Source organism: Amblyomma maculatum, chromosome 2 (assembly GCF_055883805.1).
Source record: "Amblyomma maculatum isolate TAMU_Amacu chromosome 2, ASM5588380v1, whole genome shotgun sequence".
NCBI lineage: Eukaryota > Metazoa > Arthropoda > Arachnida > Ixodida > Ixodidae > Amblyomma > Amblyomma maculatum.
Genome location: NC_139345.1, coordinates 224,116,053 through 224,135,369, shown reverse-complemented (window position 1 = coordinate 224,135,369; position 19,317 = coordinate 224,116,053). Strand labels below are relative to the sequence as shown.

Genomic DNA, 19,317 nt, shown 5'->3' with positions numbered 1-19,317 from the left:
GACAACGCAGAAGAGAAAATGAAGTCAGTCTTCTTTAGTTGCTGTGGACAGAAAACATATGCTCTCTTGCGGGATCTCGCGAAGCCCGCCCAACCGCAAGACAAAACCTTGCAAGAAGTTCTTTCTGTTCTTGGTGACCATTATTGCTCCAAGCCATCTGCTGTCGCGTAGCGTTTTAGGTTCAACACGCGTGTTCACGCGGACGGCGAGTCAGTCAGTAACTTTGTGGCGTTGCTCAAAAGCCTCTCGGAACATTGCAACTTCGGAGCTGAGCTTAGCAACATGTTGAGGGACCGCATCGTCTGCGGCATCAACGACACAGCCGTGCAGACGAGGCTGCTCGAGAAAGCAGACCTTACGTATGAAGACGCTGAAAAAACTGCTCTTGCCATGGAAACTGCGAAGAAAGATGCTGGCGAGATAGCGAGCTCAAGCCGAAGTGCGCTGCCCACTTATCAAGTCGCGGCATCAAAGGGGCGTGTCACATGCTACCGCTGCGGAGACGAACACCTCGCGTCCGTGTGCAAGCACATCAGTAGTTCGTGCAATTACTGCAGGAGGAAGGGACACATTGCTCGAGTGTGCAACTCGAAGAAAAAGCACGCTTCATCACAGAAGGAAAAATTTACAAAGCCACATGCATCCGGAATGGGACAAACCCATTCCAGTGCAAGCATCACTACGAGTAGTCAGATGGGCATTGAAAATTTCTGCATACAAGTACAAGCTTGTGTACAAGCCTGGTCTGGACTTAGGTCATGCGGATGCTCTCAGTAGGTTGCCGTTGCCTGCAAACAACGTGAATCTACCTGCACCTGCTGAAATGTTCATGTTTGAACAAGCATACCCAGGACTTGTCACCTGCCATTGTGGCACCAAGCTACAAAAAATGAACCATTCCTGAGCCATGTAGCTCTTGCTGTCCTGCGAGGGGAACAACTTCCAGCAGGACCAGAAGGAAATCCATTCACAGCAAGGAGCAGCGAACTCAGCCTCCACGAAGGTTGCTTGCTGTGGGGTTCCCGAGTTGTTACCCCAAAATCTTTGCAAGCCCAAGTCCTAAGGATACTTCATGCTGGGCATCCTGGCATTGAGAAAAGCAAGACAACTGCCAGAAGCCACATCTGGTGGCCGGGAATTGATGGAGACATCGCTGAGAGTGTAAAGAGCTGTGAAACCTGCCAAGCTTACCTGCGTGCACCGCAACGCACTCAGCACATGCCATGGCCGTTTCCACAGAGGCCCTGGTGAAGGCTTCATGTGTACTTTGCGCAGCATGGGCTGCCGGATCTCATCGTGTCCGACAATGGCGCTGCCTTCGCAAGTGAACAGTACTTAGAATTCTTGACACGTAATGGAATTCGTTGCATGCTTGTGCCTCCCTACCATGCAGCTTCGAATGGTGCGGCAGAGCGCGTCGTACAGATTGTCAAGAACAAGATCAAGAAGAGTGGATCCGGATCTTTCCGAACCTAGATTTCGCAGTTCTTATTTCATTACAGAACCACGCCACATGAAGTAACAGGCAGAGCACCGTGTGAAATGCTCATGGGAAGGATGTTCAAGACACTTTTGGATGTTCTTCGCCCAAATGTACACACTTCAATGCTGCTGAGACAGTTGAAGCAGAAACTACAGGCCATAAAAGGGTGCCGTTCTCCATTGCCGAATGTGGGAGACAACATACTCGCAAGGAACTTTCGTCGGGGGCCACCGTGGGTACCCGCATGTGTCACGAGCACCACAGGTCAGTCAGCAGCTACAGTCTGTCTCAGTAACGGTACTCTCTGGCATAGGCACGGCGACCACCTACGTCCTCAAGTCGAAGAAATCGCTGAGCCAACCACTGGACTATGGAGGCTTGGACCTACTGGAACACAGGGCGTTTCCAGCCACCCATCAACTGAGCGTGACACCAGCTGGGCTGTTTCTGTGGACTCTGACCCCACCGTGAGTGCTACTAGTGGCACAGAAGAGACAACTGTGAACGTGACTGGTGGTACAGAAAAGACTGCTATGAACTCTCCCAAGTCAGCGTGCAGCACGCCTCAGTTGCGAAGAAGCACGAGAAGCGGCAAGCCAGTGCAGCGCTACTCTCCATAATGCTCTTCCTGAACAAACTAATGGGGGAGGACTGTTACAGTTTTGGTTCGTGTTTGTTCGTGGCGCCACCCTGTGCCGGCGCGGTAGAACTTGCGAGGCAGCAAGGCAATAAAAAGGACACGGCTAGGGAAGCCGTTCGTAGCGCAGTGGAGCACGGTGCATCATTGTCCGTTTCTTGGAGCTTAGCTGTTGACGGCGACCGCCGAGCCGGTCTGTCTTTCGGCATTGCTCGGTCCACTAATTCGTAACACATTTCACTAGCGCAGACATGGGCGCTGAACAGCTGCAAAGCTGAAAAAAAAAAATAACAGAAGACAACTCGGAACAATCACAATAGAACAGTGTCATGTTGAAAAGGACAGCCCAACGTATGCACTAGATCACTTTGATTTATTAATTTATGCCCTAAATTTGAATAACATGTTTTGAAATCACTGAACTCATTTTTGTCAGACTGAACATTTTGCTACAGCACAACTGTTAGGAAAACTACAATTTCCAAACTCTTTCCCCAAAGGTTGCTTCAAGGTGGTTTCTGGACTAAAATATTGTTGGGAACAAGATAAGGTGCTTTCTGGATTCCTAATTATTCTCTAAGAAAAAAAAAAGGGTATCAAAATGTGACATAATGGCATTTCAAGAATGTTCGTGCTACAATATACACAGATACAAAAGAAAGCAGGAACCACGTACACAGGACAAGCGGTCGTCTCATCCACAGCTCATTTCTTGGCAGCGTGCCAAGATGCTGTGCAGTGAACGTCACGGCGTGTTTATCTTTTGATAGCTTCTGCGGTGGCGGGGAGCGAACTTGGCAGAGTGCCCGTGATGGCTTGATTGCACAAGCATGGTTCGATTTATCACGCCGTGCTTGGAGCGGGCGTAGTCCACTGCCACAAAATCATTGGAAAGCGTGATAGCTGCAAATGCTGTTTGAAGTGAAAAATGCTAAAAGCTGGTGTCACGATCGCAGCTGGCCGCGTGCTTTCGTTGATACATACATGCAAGAATAAACGACTCCTGCAAAAAAAAAAAAAAAAGAAAAATGCCGCTTCTCAACGTTCGCTGCCGCCATATCGTACGCTACGCTGCGCGTACAGCACAATAATAGAACGGACGACTCTCGCAAAAAAAAAAAAAAAAAAGAAGATAGAGAGAGAGATCTGCCGCCTCTTAACGTCCGCAGGTGCCATAGCCACATCAGCCGGCGCGCAGAGGGTTCACAACACACGCTGGAGAAAGCGTCCGACGTTCTGTCTGAAAACGGGCTGGCTTGGCGCATGCGTAGCGCGTGCTACTGCGAACGAAGGCCAGGAGAGAGGAAGGAGAGAGATAGCTTGGGCAAAAGAATGGGCACAGCCTTGCGCTTCGCTCTATCGCGTTTTCCCCCTCTTGTTCTCACCGGTTCTCTCTGGTTCATCCATGCACAGGGCTTGCAAAAGTCATATGCTGGCACGCGGGAAACGATAACCGCAGATACGTGCGCTTTTGGGGAATGGGCTCGACGCTGCTCTAGACCAGCCGTCGCCGAACTGTCCCCTCTCATTCTTTCCACACGTGGCTTGAAAACGTCACGCGGCAAGCGGCCGAGGGTGATGCGATCGTCTTTGGGGAAGGCACACATTCCAGTGCGTGGTGTGGAGTTCGATATATTGAACGACTGGTGAAATTGAGTTCGATATATGACGCGGCTTTCTTATACTTTTACATGGGATTTTCAAGGGGATGTTCTGTGAGTTCGATATAACCAAAATTCGATATATCTGGGTTCGACTGTAACTGGTTCACAGGAAGGGAAAGGTGCAGTATCTATCATACTTGTTTCTGTGGGTGCCTGAACCGCACCACAAGAGAAGGGAGGAAGGCGGGAGTGAAAGTGGAAAGAGAGAAATAGGAGCCATAGTGGAGGGCTACGGAGTAAGTTCGAAAACCTAGGGACCTTTAACGTGCACTGACATCACACAGCACCCGGATGCATCTACGTTTTGCCTTCATCGAAACGCAGTCATCAGCGGTCAGGACTGAACAGGGTGAAATTGAGGTTAATTGAAAAATTTTCAGTGTATTCAGTAGTTTTCAAATATTTTGAATGCGAATTGAATATACTTGTTATCCGATTCGTATTTGTATTCGAAAAACTGATGGTACATATTTGAAATTTTTTTTTAATATTTGAAAACTGCTGTATACACCGAAAATGTCACCAAAAGAAAAAAACATGATACAAATATGAATCGAATAACAAGCATATTCCTATTGGCATTCAAAATTTTGAATATTCACACACCCAAACTGTGATAATACAGCATGTCGGCTAAAATGCCGGCATGTATAGATGTCGCGACGATCGCTGCGTCCGACTCATGTGACGTCACACCTGAGTATATATATGAACGTCAGCACTGAATAAAGCAGTTTACTCTCTGATATGACTCCCTGCTGACGAGGTGACCTGCATAGGCAATGACCGACGGCGGATGGAACGAGCAAGCGAGTAACTGAACGGATGGCAAGGACGGACGGAAGCAAGCGAGTGGTGCCTTCGATCAGTGTTCCAGGAGGACAAACATCGCCTTGACTTTAGAATCGTTCAGCCTTCCAGGAAAAAGGAACGAACTAGTATGTGCTCACGAGGTACAACTACCGTCTGCAGACGCTTACAGATACAAGCAAGCATTCCAGAAAAAGGGAACGACGTAGTACGTGCTCTCAGTGTACGACTACCACCTGAAGGCGCTCATGGATACAAGCATCGCCTTGACCTTCGTTCAGCGTTCCAGGAGGACAGCATCGCCCAAAGCGGCCATAAGGAACACGAACAGCAGTCTCCGGAGAAAACGGATGAGTAGCAAACTTCTGTGCTTCGATAAAGATGCCGTCAGTGGGGAAGATATCAGAATTCGACCTCAAAATGCAAAACTTCGAGTCGTACTTAGAGCGCTTTGAGCAATTTTTAACGAAAAATGAGATAACCAACAAAAAGCGTCTCTCAGTCTTCTTGAGAGTAATAGACCCAGAGGCTTATGAAGTACTAAGAAGTATCACAGTATCTACATCGCCGGGAGAAAAATCATATGAAGAAGTGAAGGGTCTCCTGAAAGAGCACTACAGCCCCCAAAATTCCGTCATAGTGGAGCGGTGCAAGTTTAATCGACGCGTGCAACAGGAGGGTGAAAGAGTCGAAGGGTTCTTTGTGGAACTTAAACGCTTAGCCAGGAAGTGTGACTACGGTGACTTCTTACAAGACGCCCTCCGAGAAAAGCTGGTTGCCGGCCTACGGGATGAAGAGACTCAGCGTGCTCTGTTCGCGAAACGAGACATGACATTTTACAGCGCATGCAAAATCGCCCTTGACAGAGACCAAGCGGCGCGAGACAGTGCACAACTGCGATCAAGAGAACAAGACGCATTAGTGCACATAGTGAAAGGTCGACAGCGTCCCGAGCCGAGGCAAGCTAAGCCCATGAAAAGGCAAGTCTGCAAGAGCGAGAAGTGTGAAAGATGCGGTAGGGGACACTCATCGGAAGTTTGTTGGTACAAAAACTCGGTTTGTCATGAGTGTTCAAAAGTAGGCCACTTGAGAAAAATGTGCCAGAGAGTTAGGGCAAAAGCTAAAAGCACGCACTTCTTTTTATGGGCTGTTACAGGGTGGGAAACAAAGTGAAAATACAGAAGAAGGCACGCACATTACTACAAGAAATACAATTCTAGCTTTTTCTCGAAAGCCTCAGCTGAGCTGATGTTATGAAAAATCTGGGGGTTCAAGTTATTAAATTCAACAATGGTTTTCGGAAGAAACGAGTACTTAAACAAGTAAATTCTAGGTGTGTACGGCATAATGGCAAATGAGTGATTAGTACGGGCTGATAACCTTCCTGGGGGTCGGATATACAGAGTAGTCTAAGTTAAAATTATTTTCACGAAGCATATAAAGAAACTTGAGGTGTGCTATTTTTCTACGTGTGGCTAGTTCAGGTAGTTGAGCTTGGATGCGTAGAGCAGTGACTGACTGTGTTTTGCGGTAAGTGGAAAACATAAATCTTAAGGCTAATCTTTGCACCTTCTCGTGTTTATTGATCTGGTACTGGCAATGTGGGTCCCATATACTTAAGGCTAATCTTTGCACCTTCTCGAGTTTATTGATCTGGTACTGGCAATGTGGGTCCCATATAATACTTGCATACTCTAACTTACGTCGGACCATACCTTTAAATGCTTGAAGTTTAACATCAGGTGTTGAGTGTTTCAGATTACGTTTTAAGAAGCCAAGTTTTCGTTGAGCTGAACCACATATCTGATCAATGTGTATGCCCCAATCTAAAGTTTGAGTAGTTGTGACGCCTAAGTATGTTAATTTGTTAATACTATAGGTAAAAAGCAGGGGAGATTTCTTGCTGGTTATGGTTACGGCAACAGATTTCATTGGGTTGATTTGCATATTCCATTTTATACACCATTCATAGACCTTTTTCAAACACTGACTCAGCAAAATTTGATCATCATCAGTTCTTACGTGGCAAAACAAGAGACAATTGTCTGCAAACAACCGCACCTCCACATGACAGTCTATATCTTCAGTAATGTCGTTAATGTATATTAAAAGTAACACCGGACCTAAAACAGAACCTAGAACAGAACAGAACCTTGCTCGGTTGTTCTAACGAAGACTCTGAGCATGAACTGTATCATTTAATTAACTCAAAACAATCATGTTATGAAGTGGGCGTTAACATTGAGGGGCACACCCTCAATATGCAAATTGACACGGGAGCAGCTGTCACAATCGTGCCAGAGCAAGTGTACCAGTCCCACTTTTCGCACATAAGATGTGAGCCATGCAAAATGTCGCTTCGCACTTATACTGGGGAACAGATGCAACTTAAAGGGCGGTGTGACAAGGGTCAGAGTATGACGCTACCTGTCACTGTTGTAAAGGACAACAGAAAGAGGAAGAGGTGAAATTGGCTGGAACGTCTCAAAGTTGACTGGCTGAAAATGGGACAGGTGTCACTCGAAGACAGAGTGTCGGTTCTAAAACAGAAGTACCCTTCGAATGCAAAAGTGGCAGATGCCTTGTCAAGGTTGCCCCAGCCGGTACCCGCGGAAGACGTGGCATCTGAATGCCTATCAGTACTTCAAGGCCTTCCGCTCACATCTGAAGAGATTTCAAAGGCCTCAAAGCGAAGCTTAACACTGGGTGGCAGACTTCATATTGAGCGGGTGGCCTAGACAGTATGCAGATGATTTGAAAGCATACTATGTTCACCATGACGAGTTATCGCTGGAACAGAGTTGCGTGACGTGGGGTATGCGAGTTGTAATCCCAGAACAGCTGAGGCGACGCGTGTAAACTATGCTACACGAGGAGCACTCAGGTGCCAGCTGCATGAAAATGCTAGCGAGAAGTTTTGTCTGGTGGCCCGGGTTAGACGCAGAAATTGAACAGTATGTGCAGAGATGCAAAATCTGCCAAGCAGTTCCGCCCGCCTCCTGGCCGGTTCCTCTTCACCCATGGCCATACCCTGAGCACTGTTGGTCACGTGTCCATGTGGACTTTGCACAGAAAGAAAAGACCATGTTTCTCGTACTCGTAAACTCGTTCTCAAAATGGATTGAAGTGTGGCCAATGTCGACAACCTTGGCAGGAAAAGCCATTGGGAAATTTTGGGGTGCTTTTGCCGCTTACGGCTTCCCTGAAGTATTGGTGAGCAACAACGGGCCCCAGTTTACCTCAACTGAGTTTGCTAAATTTATGAGCACCAACAGCGTAAGGCATGCTTGTACCCCTCCTTATTACGCAGCGTCCAACGGGGCTGCTGAATGAACGGTACAAACCGTGAAAAAGGCCTTGCTGAAGCAGGTGCTTGAAAGTTAGGCATCCGATAAGAAGCTGACAGTGAAAGAAAGAATTGACAGCTTCCTCATGTCATTTCGTAACACACCTAGCAGTGTGACGGCCAAGTCACCCGCAGAACTTTTTTTAAAGCGCCAGCCGCGCATAAAGCTTTCTCTACTGAAGCCAAATTTCGCAAAGACCATGCAGCAGAAACAGGAGCAATTGAAGGCGCAGTGCGATTTGGTTCATGGGCAAGACCGCGCGTTTATGGTGGGCGACCGTGTTTTTGTGAAAACTGTGCAGGGTGAGTGTGTCGCCTGGGAAGAAGGTGTTGTGTCCCAGGTTGTGAGTGCTGTGACATACGTGGTGAAAGTGCGCGATGAACTTCATGCATGCCGATCACCTGTGTCCTTTGCACGCCGATCCCAGCGCGAATCCACAGCACTTGGATGTGGGTGTCAAGCCGACCCAACAGGAAGAGGTGTCACCATTCCGACATGACTTGAACCCATCGTCATTGTTGCCATCGGAGCCAATCAGTGGCGCAGCCCTGGTGCCTAACCCAGCCGGAGCCTGCATCGCAGGATTTGGAGGCTCCCTTGTCCAACGCCGCCCAGACAGGAGGAGCAGCCAGAGCTACTTAGAAGTGCTCGCGTGCACAGGCAGCCAGACTGGTTTCGACACGAGAACTTTGAGTGACGGCGTGTTACTTAATTGAGCGGGAGGGAGTATGATAATGCAGCATGTCTGCTAAAACGCCGGCATGTATAGATGTCGCGACGATCGTTGCGTCCGATTCATGTGACGTCACACCTGAGTATATATATGGATGCCAGCACTGAATAACGCAGTTCACTCCCTGGCATGATCTGCTGCTTTTAGAAAGCAACTCGAACTAAGGAAGAGCATTTAGAAAAGCAACTCGAACTAAGGAAGCCACAGACTGGGAAAATTACAAAGAAATTTCAAAAATAGCGGAAAAAAAATTTTATGAAGCCAGAAACAGATATTTTAATTGCACACTTCCTATTTTGATAAGAACTGATCCGAAGAAGTTTTGGAACACGGTTAATCCGAAAAGCTTCGGTGCGGCTCCTGTTCTTTTGGATGCATACGGCAATACCCTAACTATAGAGAGAGAAAAAGAGAGAGACAATTTTATTGTTGGGAGTAGTCTTAGTGGAAGAGCCAAGTGGCCGTTTGCTGGTGGCTTGCGGCGATTTCTTCAGCGCAGTTTACGGCGCCCAGTTGTATATCGGGGCTCGCGTTACGCAGCACTTCCTCCAAGGATTCAAGTGAGGGAGCTTCTATGAGAGCCTTGGGTCCTCTGAGCAATCCCACAGGATATTATTAAGGTCGGCTTTCTCTCCGCACTTAGTGCATGATGAGCATGCTGTCCGAAAATATGTGTGAGTAAACCGCAGGGTTGGGGAAGGAGTTCGTTTGTAGTTTCCTCCAAACAAGTTCTTGTTGTCTTGTTAGTGATATGTGTGGTGGTGGGTATACTCTCCTAGAGAGTTTGAAGTGTTGTGTAAGGTCGCTGTATGTGAGCAATCCTTCCATTTCAAGTTCCTCGGCATTAGGCTTCACCGCTCGGCCAACAAAACCTCGAGCGTGTTGGTGAGTAGCCTCATTGCCTCGGTTCCCTGAGTGGGCAGGTGTCCATACGAGTTCCATCTCACTGTCGAGTCTGATATCTGCGAGGATGTTTCTGGCAGTATTTGATATTCTGCCACGCGAGAAGTTATGTATGGCAGTTTTTGAATCAGGGACATTATGTCTGCATCTGTTGCAGCGATGGCTAAAGCGATTGCGGCTTCTTCCGGCTGGTTCGAGTAGCGAACTTTGACCAAAGCGGCTGATACGCATTTACTGACGTTACTGTACTGCTTAATTACACAGATGGCAAAGGCACCTTCAGCCATATTGTAGTCCGAGGCGTCGGTATACACCACCCATCGTGATTTCGGTACTTTCTGTTTAGGACCCTAGCTCTAGCTTTCCTCCTGCCTTCATGGAAGGAGGGATGCATGTTTCTGGGCAAAGGTTTGGAGATAATTTTGTCGTGCATTCCTCTTGGCAGTGGTCCTGGGTGGTTGGCTAGTGGTTCGGCATTAATTCCTATGCGGTTGAGAACTTTTCTGCCAGCTTAGTCTTTGTAGCTGTGCTGTCTTATGTGCTGTGATCAGCTCCTCTACAGTGTTGTGTATCCCAAGTTTTTCGGCTGAAGTGTTTCTGGGTAGACCCAGCCTTGTAGGTGCCTCTAATAAGTCTAATTTCTCCTTGTCAGATTGAATGAGGGACTGAGTATGTGAATCGACTTAGTAAAATGCGCAGAAAAATTTAACCACTTCACAGAAGCTTTCACAGACGAACTGCCACTTCAGGGTCACTTGCTGCTTCCTGAAGCCAACATCCGGTTCCCCACCCATTCTCGTAAGAGCACAACGCGTGTTTCGCGCAATTGAACGCTTACCCCTCAGCACCACCTGATGGCATCAACGCGAAACTTTTAAAAATAGCCTGTCAGCACTCGGCTTTACTTCTCTAATTTTTCAGTAATCACTCATTACAACATGTGCTTACATTATCCCGCTTTTTAAATCTGGAGACAGATCCGTTCCCAATAACTACAGGCCTATTTCACTGACTTCGATATGTTGCAAAATTCTTGAACACATTATCTACACTCATATTATGGCTCATCTTAACCAAAACAACTTGCTTCATATCAACCAGCATGGCTTTCGGAAACATTTATCATGTCAGACACACTTATTTGAGACCTTCATCAGGCATTCGATTCATCTCTGTATATTGACTCCATATTTATTGATTTCGCCAAAGCTTTTGATTGCACCCTCCATAATCGCTTAATGATAAAAATACGTAATCTGCAACTTGATCAATATACTACACAGTGGATAGACGCGTTTCTAACTAACCGATTTCAATCAGTAAAAATACATAACCGCTTTTCAAATCGCTCAAGAGTTGCTTCCGGTGTGCCTCAGGGTTCGGTGCTGGGTCCTTTGCTACGTCTAACATTACATCTACAATAAGATTATTTGCAGATGACTGTTTAATTTACAGAAAAATATCTAACCTTGCTGATATCATCGCTCTACAGGCTGACATTGATGAGCTGACTCTTTAGTGCGGCAGGTGGCAAATGGTAATTAACACCGATAAAATGAAACGTCTTAAATTTACTTCCGCTGCTTACTCGAGTCCAAATGCCTACACAATTAACAACTCTCTCATTGAAACTGCTGCATCGGTGAAATATCTCGGCGTGCACTTTAACTCGAATTTATGCTGGAACACACATATAGAGTACATTGCTTCCAAATGTTTTAAAAAATTTGGTCTTCTTAGGCGCCGACTGCATCTTGCCGACAAGAACACATGACTACAGGCCTTCAACTCGTTAGTCAGACCCACATTAGAATATGCATCAGTCATTTGGAATCCTTACCAAGCCTATCTTATTATTATGTTAGAATCAGTCCAAAGTAAAGCAGCGCGGTTCATTCTTTTACAGTACTCTTGGCACAAAGCGTTACAGCGATGAAAACAACACTCAATCTCCCGCCCCTAGTCATGCGCAGAAAATTCAGTCGTTTATCTAGATACTTTTTCATGCTCTCTATCACAGCAGCACACCATTTGGATGCTCACATATCTTTCAGGCACTGCACATCTCTGCTCGTGTAGATCACACCAACAAGGTTAAACCTATTTTAACGCGAACAGAAAGATTCAAGTACTCACCTTTGGTCCTCTCTATTAAGGAGTGGAACTCACTTCCTTCTAGTATCGCCATTATTCCTGAAGCATCATCTTTTCAAGCAGCTCTTCTATCGCACTTGAATTTATAAACCTATTCTGATGCGCATTTTACCTTTCTAGCTCTTCAATTTATCGTCTATGTTACGTGCCCTAAAACGCTTCCCTGTTCCATGTTCCGCAACTTCCAACTGCAATATTTTCATCTTTTTTTGAAGTGCTGTATTTCCCTGCTTTGTTAGATGTGCATTTTTATCATTATTTTTTTAAATCTCCGAAAACCTGCTCCTGTCGACTGTATAAATTGTTCATGGTTTTTTGTGCACCTATTTCTGCTTACAGCTTTTCATTTGCTTGTACTGTAAATTATTTGTGTATATTTGATGAATCTCCCCCTATGTAATGCCTGCAAGAGCCCTTAGGGTATTTGAAATAAATAAATAAATGAATAAACTGCAGGGACCCAACAGAATATTTGCAAGATGAAAGTGTAGTGTACAGAGCTGTTGTGATGGCACCTTGCGATGATTTAGTTTCCTCTCACAAGAGTGATGGTCATATCCAAAGGTTTTTTAAGCGTACTCTCACAGGAAGGCCAGGCGGCCTCAAATTTCAGAAACAGTCGGGAAATTTACAAATGATGCTGTATGTGCGGGGCATGAATTTTATTGATACAGTGCCCAGTGTAAATATAATTCTGTTCTTGCTGTGGCATGAGCACACAGAAAGAAAAGTATACCAAAAGAGAGCAGGTGGGCTGCATCATAAATGACCTAAAAGAAGATTCTGTAGGACCGTCGCTGCTAGTGTCCCACCCTGTGTGCATCATGGGAAGTGGAAAGGGCAGGAGCACTGGTTTCACAACAGCACAGCTGCATGAAGCAATGATGCAGTTTCTTTCTCCAATGCTCACAATGGCTGTAAACAAGTTTCTTTCACGTGCAACGCCTGTTAAGAAATGCTGCTCCTTTGCTTTAGTGCGGTGCAAAAGTGACTGAATTTTTTAGCAGCATGTAGCATCATTTTCTGCGATGCACTGCACCACTTCTGCCGATGCACGTGGGTAGCCCACACAGTAAAGATCCTACCTTTGGTACCACAGCTGCCACTCATCCAGCAGCTGGCGGTAGTGGTCCACCCAGAGCTGGGCACGGGGGCTCGAGCTCAGCGGGCTCGGGTGGCTCTGCAGGGCGGCCACGCTCACCGTCTGCACATCTCCAGTGCGATCCAGGTAGCGCTGAAGCAACTGCGAGCCTTCTTCGCTCATGCCTGCATGACAGCGCACCCTGTAGTGGGTGCACTTACTCGTGGGAAGAAGTGCATCACCTGTCAAAAGGACACCATCCAGGTTTCCTTGCTCGACCAGGTTCTCCTTGAGGCCTTCGATGTATTCCAACAGCTGCGTGTGCAAAAGGCTACCAGTTAGGCCTGGCTTGGCTATATTCTTGCCCAATTCGAGGGCCACAAGTTCAAATACGCTCCCAGGGACCAAAAAGACTCATACACATGCTTCCCTATTGTGCCACAATCGAGATCTTCTTTGATATGACTCCAGTCTTGCCTTCAACCAGCACTGGCCAGTGGACATCAGTAGACGAGTGCCCGTGCAGCTGCACTCATTTACAGAGTTGTTCCTTACAAATGAGACAAAAGGCGCTGCATCACTCTGTGTGCCAGCACCCTATGAAGCTCCGCGCAGCACAGCCGCGTCCTCTGCTCTGCACTACATTAAAGCGTGCGCGCGGTTGCTGCACTCCTCCTCCCACTACGTTCTGACTGCCATCGCATTCCCAGAAAGAGGAAAAAAAAGAGAATTAAATTACGGCAATCTTTTTCGTACAACTTGTGTGGTAAATGATAATAGGGTGGTTGTTGGCCCTTTTGTTAAAGTATCTCGCACTGCTGTCTGTCCATGGCGGTATCACAGCAGCCATCACGAAACCGAGTTGGCCTCAAACAGCAGATATGTATCCTGCTTTGGGAATTCACAACTGTGCACTCAGTCAAGAAGCTAACTGAACTAGGGATTGCACAGAGTAGAACTATAAAGGCAAAGGCTGCATCGAAAATCATCAAGAATTTCCTCGCTGTTCCTCTCGTGGGGATAGAACTGCCGCAAAAATGGCATGACTCGGCTTCTGGTGAATGACCCAGGTCATTAGGAACCAGTGATCGTTAAAGGTAGATAGTTGATTGATTTCGGACAGCACTGCCGCAGCTGAAAAATAACTTCTCAGGCTGCTGTCAGAAAAAAAATACCAAAGGGTAAGGTGATGTGTTTTGTGCCATTGTAAGGGACATGTCAAGAACGTGCTGAAGACAGGCACCGCGGTGCCGGTAGCATCCTGTGTAGTCGCCACCGTGCTGAAGCTAATGGGTCATTGTGGGTGGCAATGTTTACTTTTATTGCCTTTGTTCGGGGGTGCCTAAAATATCCCCTTTGAAGTGAGCAGTCACAAAGGGAAAAGAGCACTCGCCACTGTGTACACGCATATCAATGATTCTCCACAAGAAGGCTGCATCCTTAATTCTCTGAACAGCACGGAGAAAGACATTATTCTTCACTATCCCACACCTTAACAAGAAAGGAGGTCCCTCAAAATACCTGTTGCTTGTCTCTCACCTTCAAGTAGCGAATCCATGTTCAAGTTATTTTTTTGTCTCAGAGCCTTCCAACAAGTGCTTTTTAAAAACAATATACGCGGCGATCATTTTTCAGGACCTGAAGCGGCGTGCAGTTATGACAGTATATCAGTTAATCATAATTTCTCGCTTTCAAAAGCATCGATAAAAAGCATGTTTCCAACCAGCCTCGTCAGCAAAAATGAGAAACCCCACAGGCGAAGCTTTTATGCGTCTCTACGCGACTGTTCCCTCTCATTCTCCCTCTGCTTCATGTGCACTGCAGTGTGGGCACAGGCTCTGCAGTGCAGAGGTTTCTCTCCGCTCCATCAGAAACTGAGCGCTGGTATCGTGGGGCACACCCTTGGCCAAATCCCCTCTGCACTCTCCCTGCCAGTATGTGCTGGGATCATGGCAAACTGTAAGCCACCTGACAAACCCTTCCTGGAGTGGAAACCAGATTGGGCTGTGCAGGTCTCAAAAAGTTCTTCGGCACCCCCGCGTGCAGGTTTATCATTTATTTATTTTATTTTCACGTTATCACGAATATGGACATGATAGTCAAAGTAGCCGAGAAGTTTTATACTGATCTCTACAGTAGCCAAAGTAGTCGGGACAATAATGAGATTGGTAGTAGGGAAAAACAGTCAGACGTTCCACCAGTGACGAAGGATGAGGGTAAGAAAGCAATACAAACTATGAAAAGGTGGAAAGCAGCTGGAAAAGATCAGGTAACTGCAGATTTGTTAAAAGACGGGGGATATCGTGCTCCGAAAACTGGCCAACCTGTATACGCAGTGCCCGATGTCATCGACAGTACCAGAACCATAGAAGAATGCAAACCTTATCGTAATTAATAAAAAAGCAGACGCTAAGGAACTTAAAAATTACAGACCAATCAGCTTACTGTCTGTTACATGGTATATACTAAGGTAATCGCTCAGGACAACCTTAGACTGCAATCAAGCCAAAGATCAAGCAGGGTTTTGGAAATGGTATTCTACTATTGATCATATCCATACCATCAACCAGGTGATAGAAAAATGCTCGTAATATAACCAGCACTTATACATAGCATTCATTGATTACGAAAAAGTATTTGACTCAGCAGAAACCTCGGCGGTGATGCAAGCATTGCAAAATCAGGAAGTAGACGAGCCGTACGTGAAAGTGCTGGAAGATATATATAGTGGCTGCACAGCAACCATAGCTCTGCATAAAGAAAGTAACAAAATTCCCATAAAGAAAGGTGTTAGGCAAGGAGACACAATCTCCCCAGTATTGCAAGTCATTTCCTTATGTTTTCTTGTCACTCACATTCTTGTTTACCTTGATTTGTAGTGCCGACTGTACTTACTCACTCCTGCTTGGACTGCCAAGAGGCAGTTGGCAGTATCAAATAAATAAATAAATAAATAAATACTATTCACAGCTTGCTTAGAGGAAGTATTCAGAAACTTGGAATGGGAGCAGTTAGGAATAAGAGTAGATGAAGAATACCTCAGTAATCTGCGATTTGCTGATGACATTGTCTTGCTAAGCAACTCGGGGGATGAACTACAAATAATGATTGATGACCTAGACAGGAAAAGTAGAAAGGTAGGCTTGAAAATCAATATGCAGAAGACTAAGGTAATGTTCAACAGCCTCGGGAAGGAACAGCAGTTTACATTAGGTAGCGAGGTACTGAAAGTAGTAGGCGAATATGTCTACTGAGGACAGGTAGTAACCGCAGATCCGGACCATGAAAAGGAAATAAGAAGAATAAGATTGGGATAGAGCGCATTTGGCAAGCACTCGCAGATTATGTCTAGCAGCTTACCGGTATCGCTCAAGAGGAAAGTATACAACAGTTGCATCTTACCTGTACTCACCTATGGGGCTGAAACGTGGAGGCTAACCAAGAGAGTTCTACTTAAGTTGCGGACAACCCAGAGGGCTATGGAACAAAAAATGGTAGGGGTAACATTAAGAGATAGGAAGCGTGCAGAGTGGGTCAGTGGGCCAGAAAATAACTCAAGTTACCGACATTCTAGTGGAAATTAAGAAGAAGAAATGGGCATGGGCAGGACATGTAGTGAGAAGAGAGGATAACCGATGGTCGCTTAGGGTAACAAACTGGATTCCAAGGGAAGGAAAGCGTAGCAGGGGGCGGCAGAAAGTTAGGTGGGCGGATGAGATTAAGAAGTTCGCAGGGGTCAAGTGGATGCAGCTAGCACAAACCGGGTTAAGTAGAGAAATATGAGAGAGGCCTTCGCCCTGCAGTGGGTATAGTCAGGCTGATGATGATGATGACGAGTAACGGTGATGGTTGGAATGCAAGTTTGAGTTGGATCATGCATTTTGTTTTTAAACGGGAGCCAGTTAGATTAAACATCGTGATGGGAAAATACAGGTAGGAATGAGTCACCAAAATTGGCTAGTTCTTCATTAATAATGTTGTAGTTCCCTTTGTCGTAGACCTTCTTCTTCATCTTACTCGAGTAGTTGGGTGAAAATGGAATGAAGCGTGGATAATGGCGTGATGACTAATCTCTGGCAGGTGGGTTAGCGATGTAAGGCGATCAGGGTAAGGAGCAAATCACGGACGTTGGACGAATGAGTAGTCTGTCTAGTTGGTTCAGATATAAGTTGTGATAGCCCTAGCGTTAGACATGAATTTACGAAATTACTTTTGGTGTGCTGGCAGGGGCAGTGGATTATCAAACATGCAGAGACCAATTTTTCATTTTGATGGAAATAGCACGCAACACAAGAAAAACAAGGAACACAGGACAAGTGCACCTCGTTTGTTTTGTCATTCCTGTTTCCATCAAAGTGTACAATCAACCAGGCCGCATTGCTGCTCCCAATTTTTCATTTCTGCAGGAAGATGAGCATCCACGAGTGCCCAACTATGGTTGCCTTGTGATAAACACATATTACATATATTTTCAATATGTGGTTGGAAGTATATTGCCCCAACCCCCCACCCATCTTTTTCTCCCACCTCTGTAATTGTTGAGCAAAATCAGGGTTCCATTTCATTCCTTTGGTGCCAATTTTACACATCCCTTGTGGTGTGTGCACCTACGTTCATACATCCCACATGCACCTTAATTGCACAAGCGTTATCCATCTCCTTGACTAAAATTGCAGTAATCATGACGTTACTGCCTATCTTCCATGCATTCAGGCTCAAACTGAGATGATGTGGCACACCACCAAAGCGACTCGGCCAATCCTTGGTTTCACTGCGTCTGTAGGCTGTGTGGCGTTTGAGAAAGCGCCAAATGAAAGGCACCGCGTGGATGTCTGGATCGGTATGACGCGATATCGTAAGCTACCAGCCCTGCTTTATAGGGACCTTGTGCTGGAGTTTTGTTTAGGGTGGCGCCACCTCGTGGCGGCCAAGAAAAGCATGACTGGGTAGTACAACGGCGGCTCTGCCTATGCTGCAGCGCATATCCCGCAGGCGTTCTACGTTGATTTGCGCTTCTTTTTGCCCCTTCGTGAGCGTGAAAAGAGTCGTCATGTATCATGGACATCATTATAAACCAGCAGTAGCCTAAAAAAAGAAAAAAGAAGCGCTGTGGCTGCCTTCCGGCGAAATGTTCAAAGCATGCGGCATTGATCTTGCCATGCACCATCCGTCCCGAAACATCGTCACCGCTGCTATTTTCGCTTTCATCGTAGGGTGCCACGGACAAGTTAACAGTTTCATTGTTCAACTCTACTACTTTCTTTCAAGCCGGACGAAATGGGGCTACGGTCGATTGGTACGGGCGATCATGTCTATGCATGCACTGGTTAGAGAAACGTCGTTTGCTCTAAGCTGGCCCCTCCGCCGGCTTAGAGCTGAAATATGTAGAGTACAAGTATACATGTGTTTATTTGTGATCGAGAGCGATACCGTCCGTTATACTATACTGTTTTCGGCAGCTGTGTAAGTAAAAACTGCAAGTGCGTACGTCAAGCAACGAAAGGTGAGGACAATAAACTAGAGTTTACTTAAAACGTTTGCTATCTGGATGAAAGCAGCCATTCACTTTCAAGAGAAAACAATAATAGACGTCATTTCGGACATATTTATAGCAGTCGACAATAGCATTTCAGTCAGGCACCGCGCGTTCTTGATCTAATAGAGCACTTAATTCTAATATTCAATTCCCCATGCACTGCCATTAACAGGCAAAAGCTCTGGCTTGAGAGTTGCAAGCACATAAATCGAAGGCTATTAGCAGTAGAACGAGGTCAGCGTGCCTTCTGAATGACGAACACAAGCGCCTGCCGCGGTGTAATTCAAACGTTTCTGCAGCCCCAGCTTCAGCTTTCTGTGGGACTTTCCAGTACGCGGACTGTATTTCCAAACATTACGAGTGTGACTTATCAGCTAAATGGTGCGTAAAAAGTACAACCCAGCTTAGGATCAACTTACAAGCTCACATTGAACACAAACCCCAACGGCCCATGCATGGCCGGATTAAGGTGTCCGTTGGAAGGACTGATGTACCTCAGAGGGGTTGTTTACGCTGCCTATCCGTGTTGCAGTTTCGTGTATTCACTTGCTTAAGCTCAGCTGCGTGTAAAGCTTCCACAAATTTGCATGACACTCGCCTGGCTATATCGATTGGCAGTGCGCCGAAACTTGGCCTCCGATTGCTGCATGTCGTATAATGCCCGACGTTGGATTACTTATTGCCTATTTTTACGTCATGATAGCCCTATAAGAATTGTCAGCACCTTAAATTCGTTGTAATTCATACATAATAGAAATTAAAGCGGTGGATCCATACTGACTCCATACATTCGAATGCAGACGCTGGGGATTTGTACTACCCAGCAGACGCCTAGGGGGCGCTTTTTAGCACCGTTTTCGCGGCACCCCCTGGGCAGCGCTAGGCTCCTATCCAAGCCGTATGAGCGTACCTGCGTGGCCTAGGGATAACGTGAATTCAAGGGTCTTGGCAGGCTGATTGTGATATCCC

General features: G+C 46.2%; 2 protein-coding genes across 4 annotated transcripts in view; one reads left to right on the top strand and one right to left on the bottom strand.

Moving 5' to 3' along the window:
* The window catches only part of LOC146201376 (GATOR2 complex protein MIOS-like), a 264,250-nt gene that overhangs the window by 44,639 nt on the left and 200,294 nt on the right, over positions 1-19,317 (bottom strand). For all 3 annotated transcript variants that reach the window (XM_084595804.1, XM_084595805.1, XM_084595806.1), the window contains 2 exons: positions 13,055-13,127; positions 12,817-12,997 (listed from right to left, as the gene is read on the bottom strand). In XM_084595804.1, coding sequence (XP_084451930.1) covers positions 12,817-12,997; positions 13,055-13,127 — 254 coding nt within the window. The remainder of the gene's footprint in view (positions 1-12,816; positions 12,998-13,054; positions 13,128-19,317) is intronic.
* LOC146201378 (uncharacterized) lies at positions 4,976-8,288 on the top strand. The gene is made up of 2 exons (XM_084591806.1): positions 4,976-5,574; positions 8,243-8,288. The coding sequence occupies exons 1-2, from the start codon at positions 4,976-4,978 to the stop codon at positions 8,286-8,288; spliced, it is 645 nt and encodes a 214-aa protein (XP_084447932.1).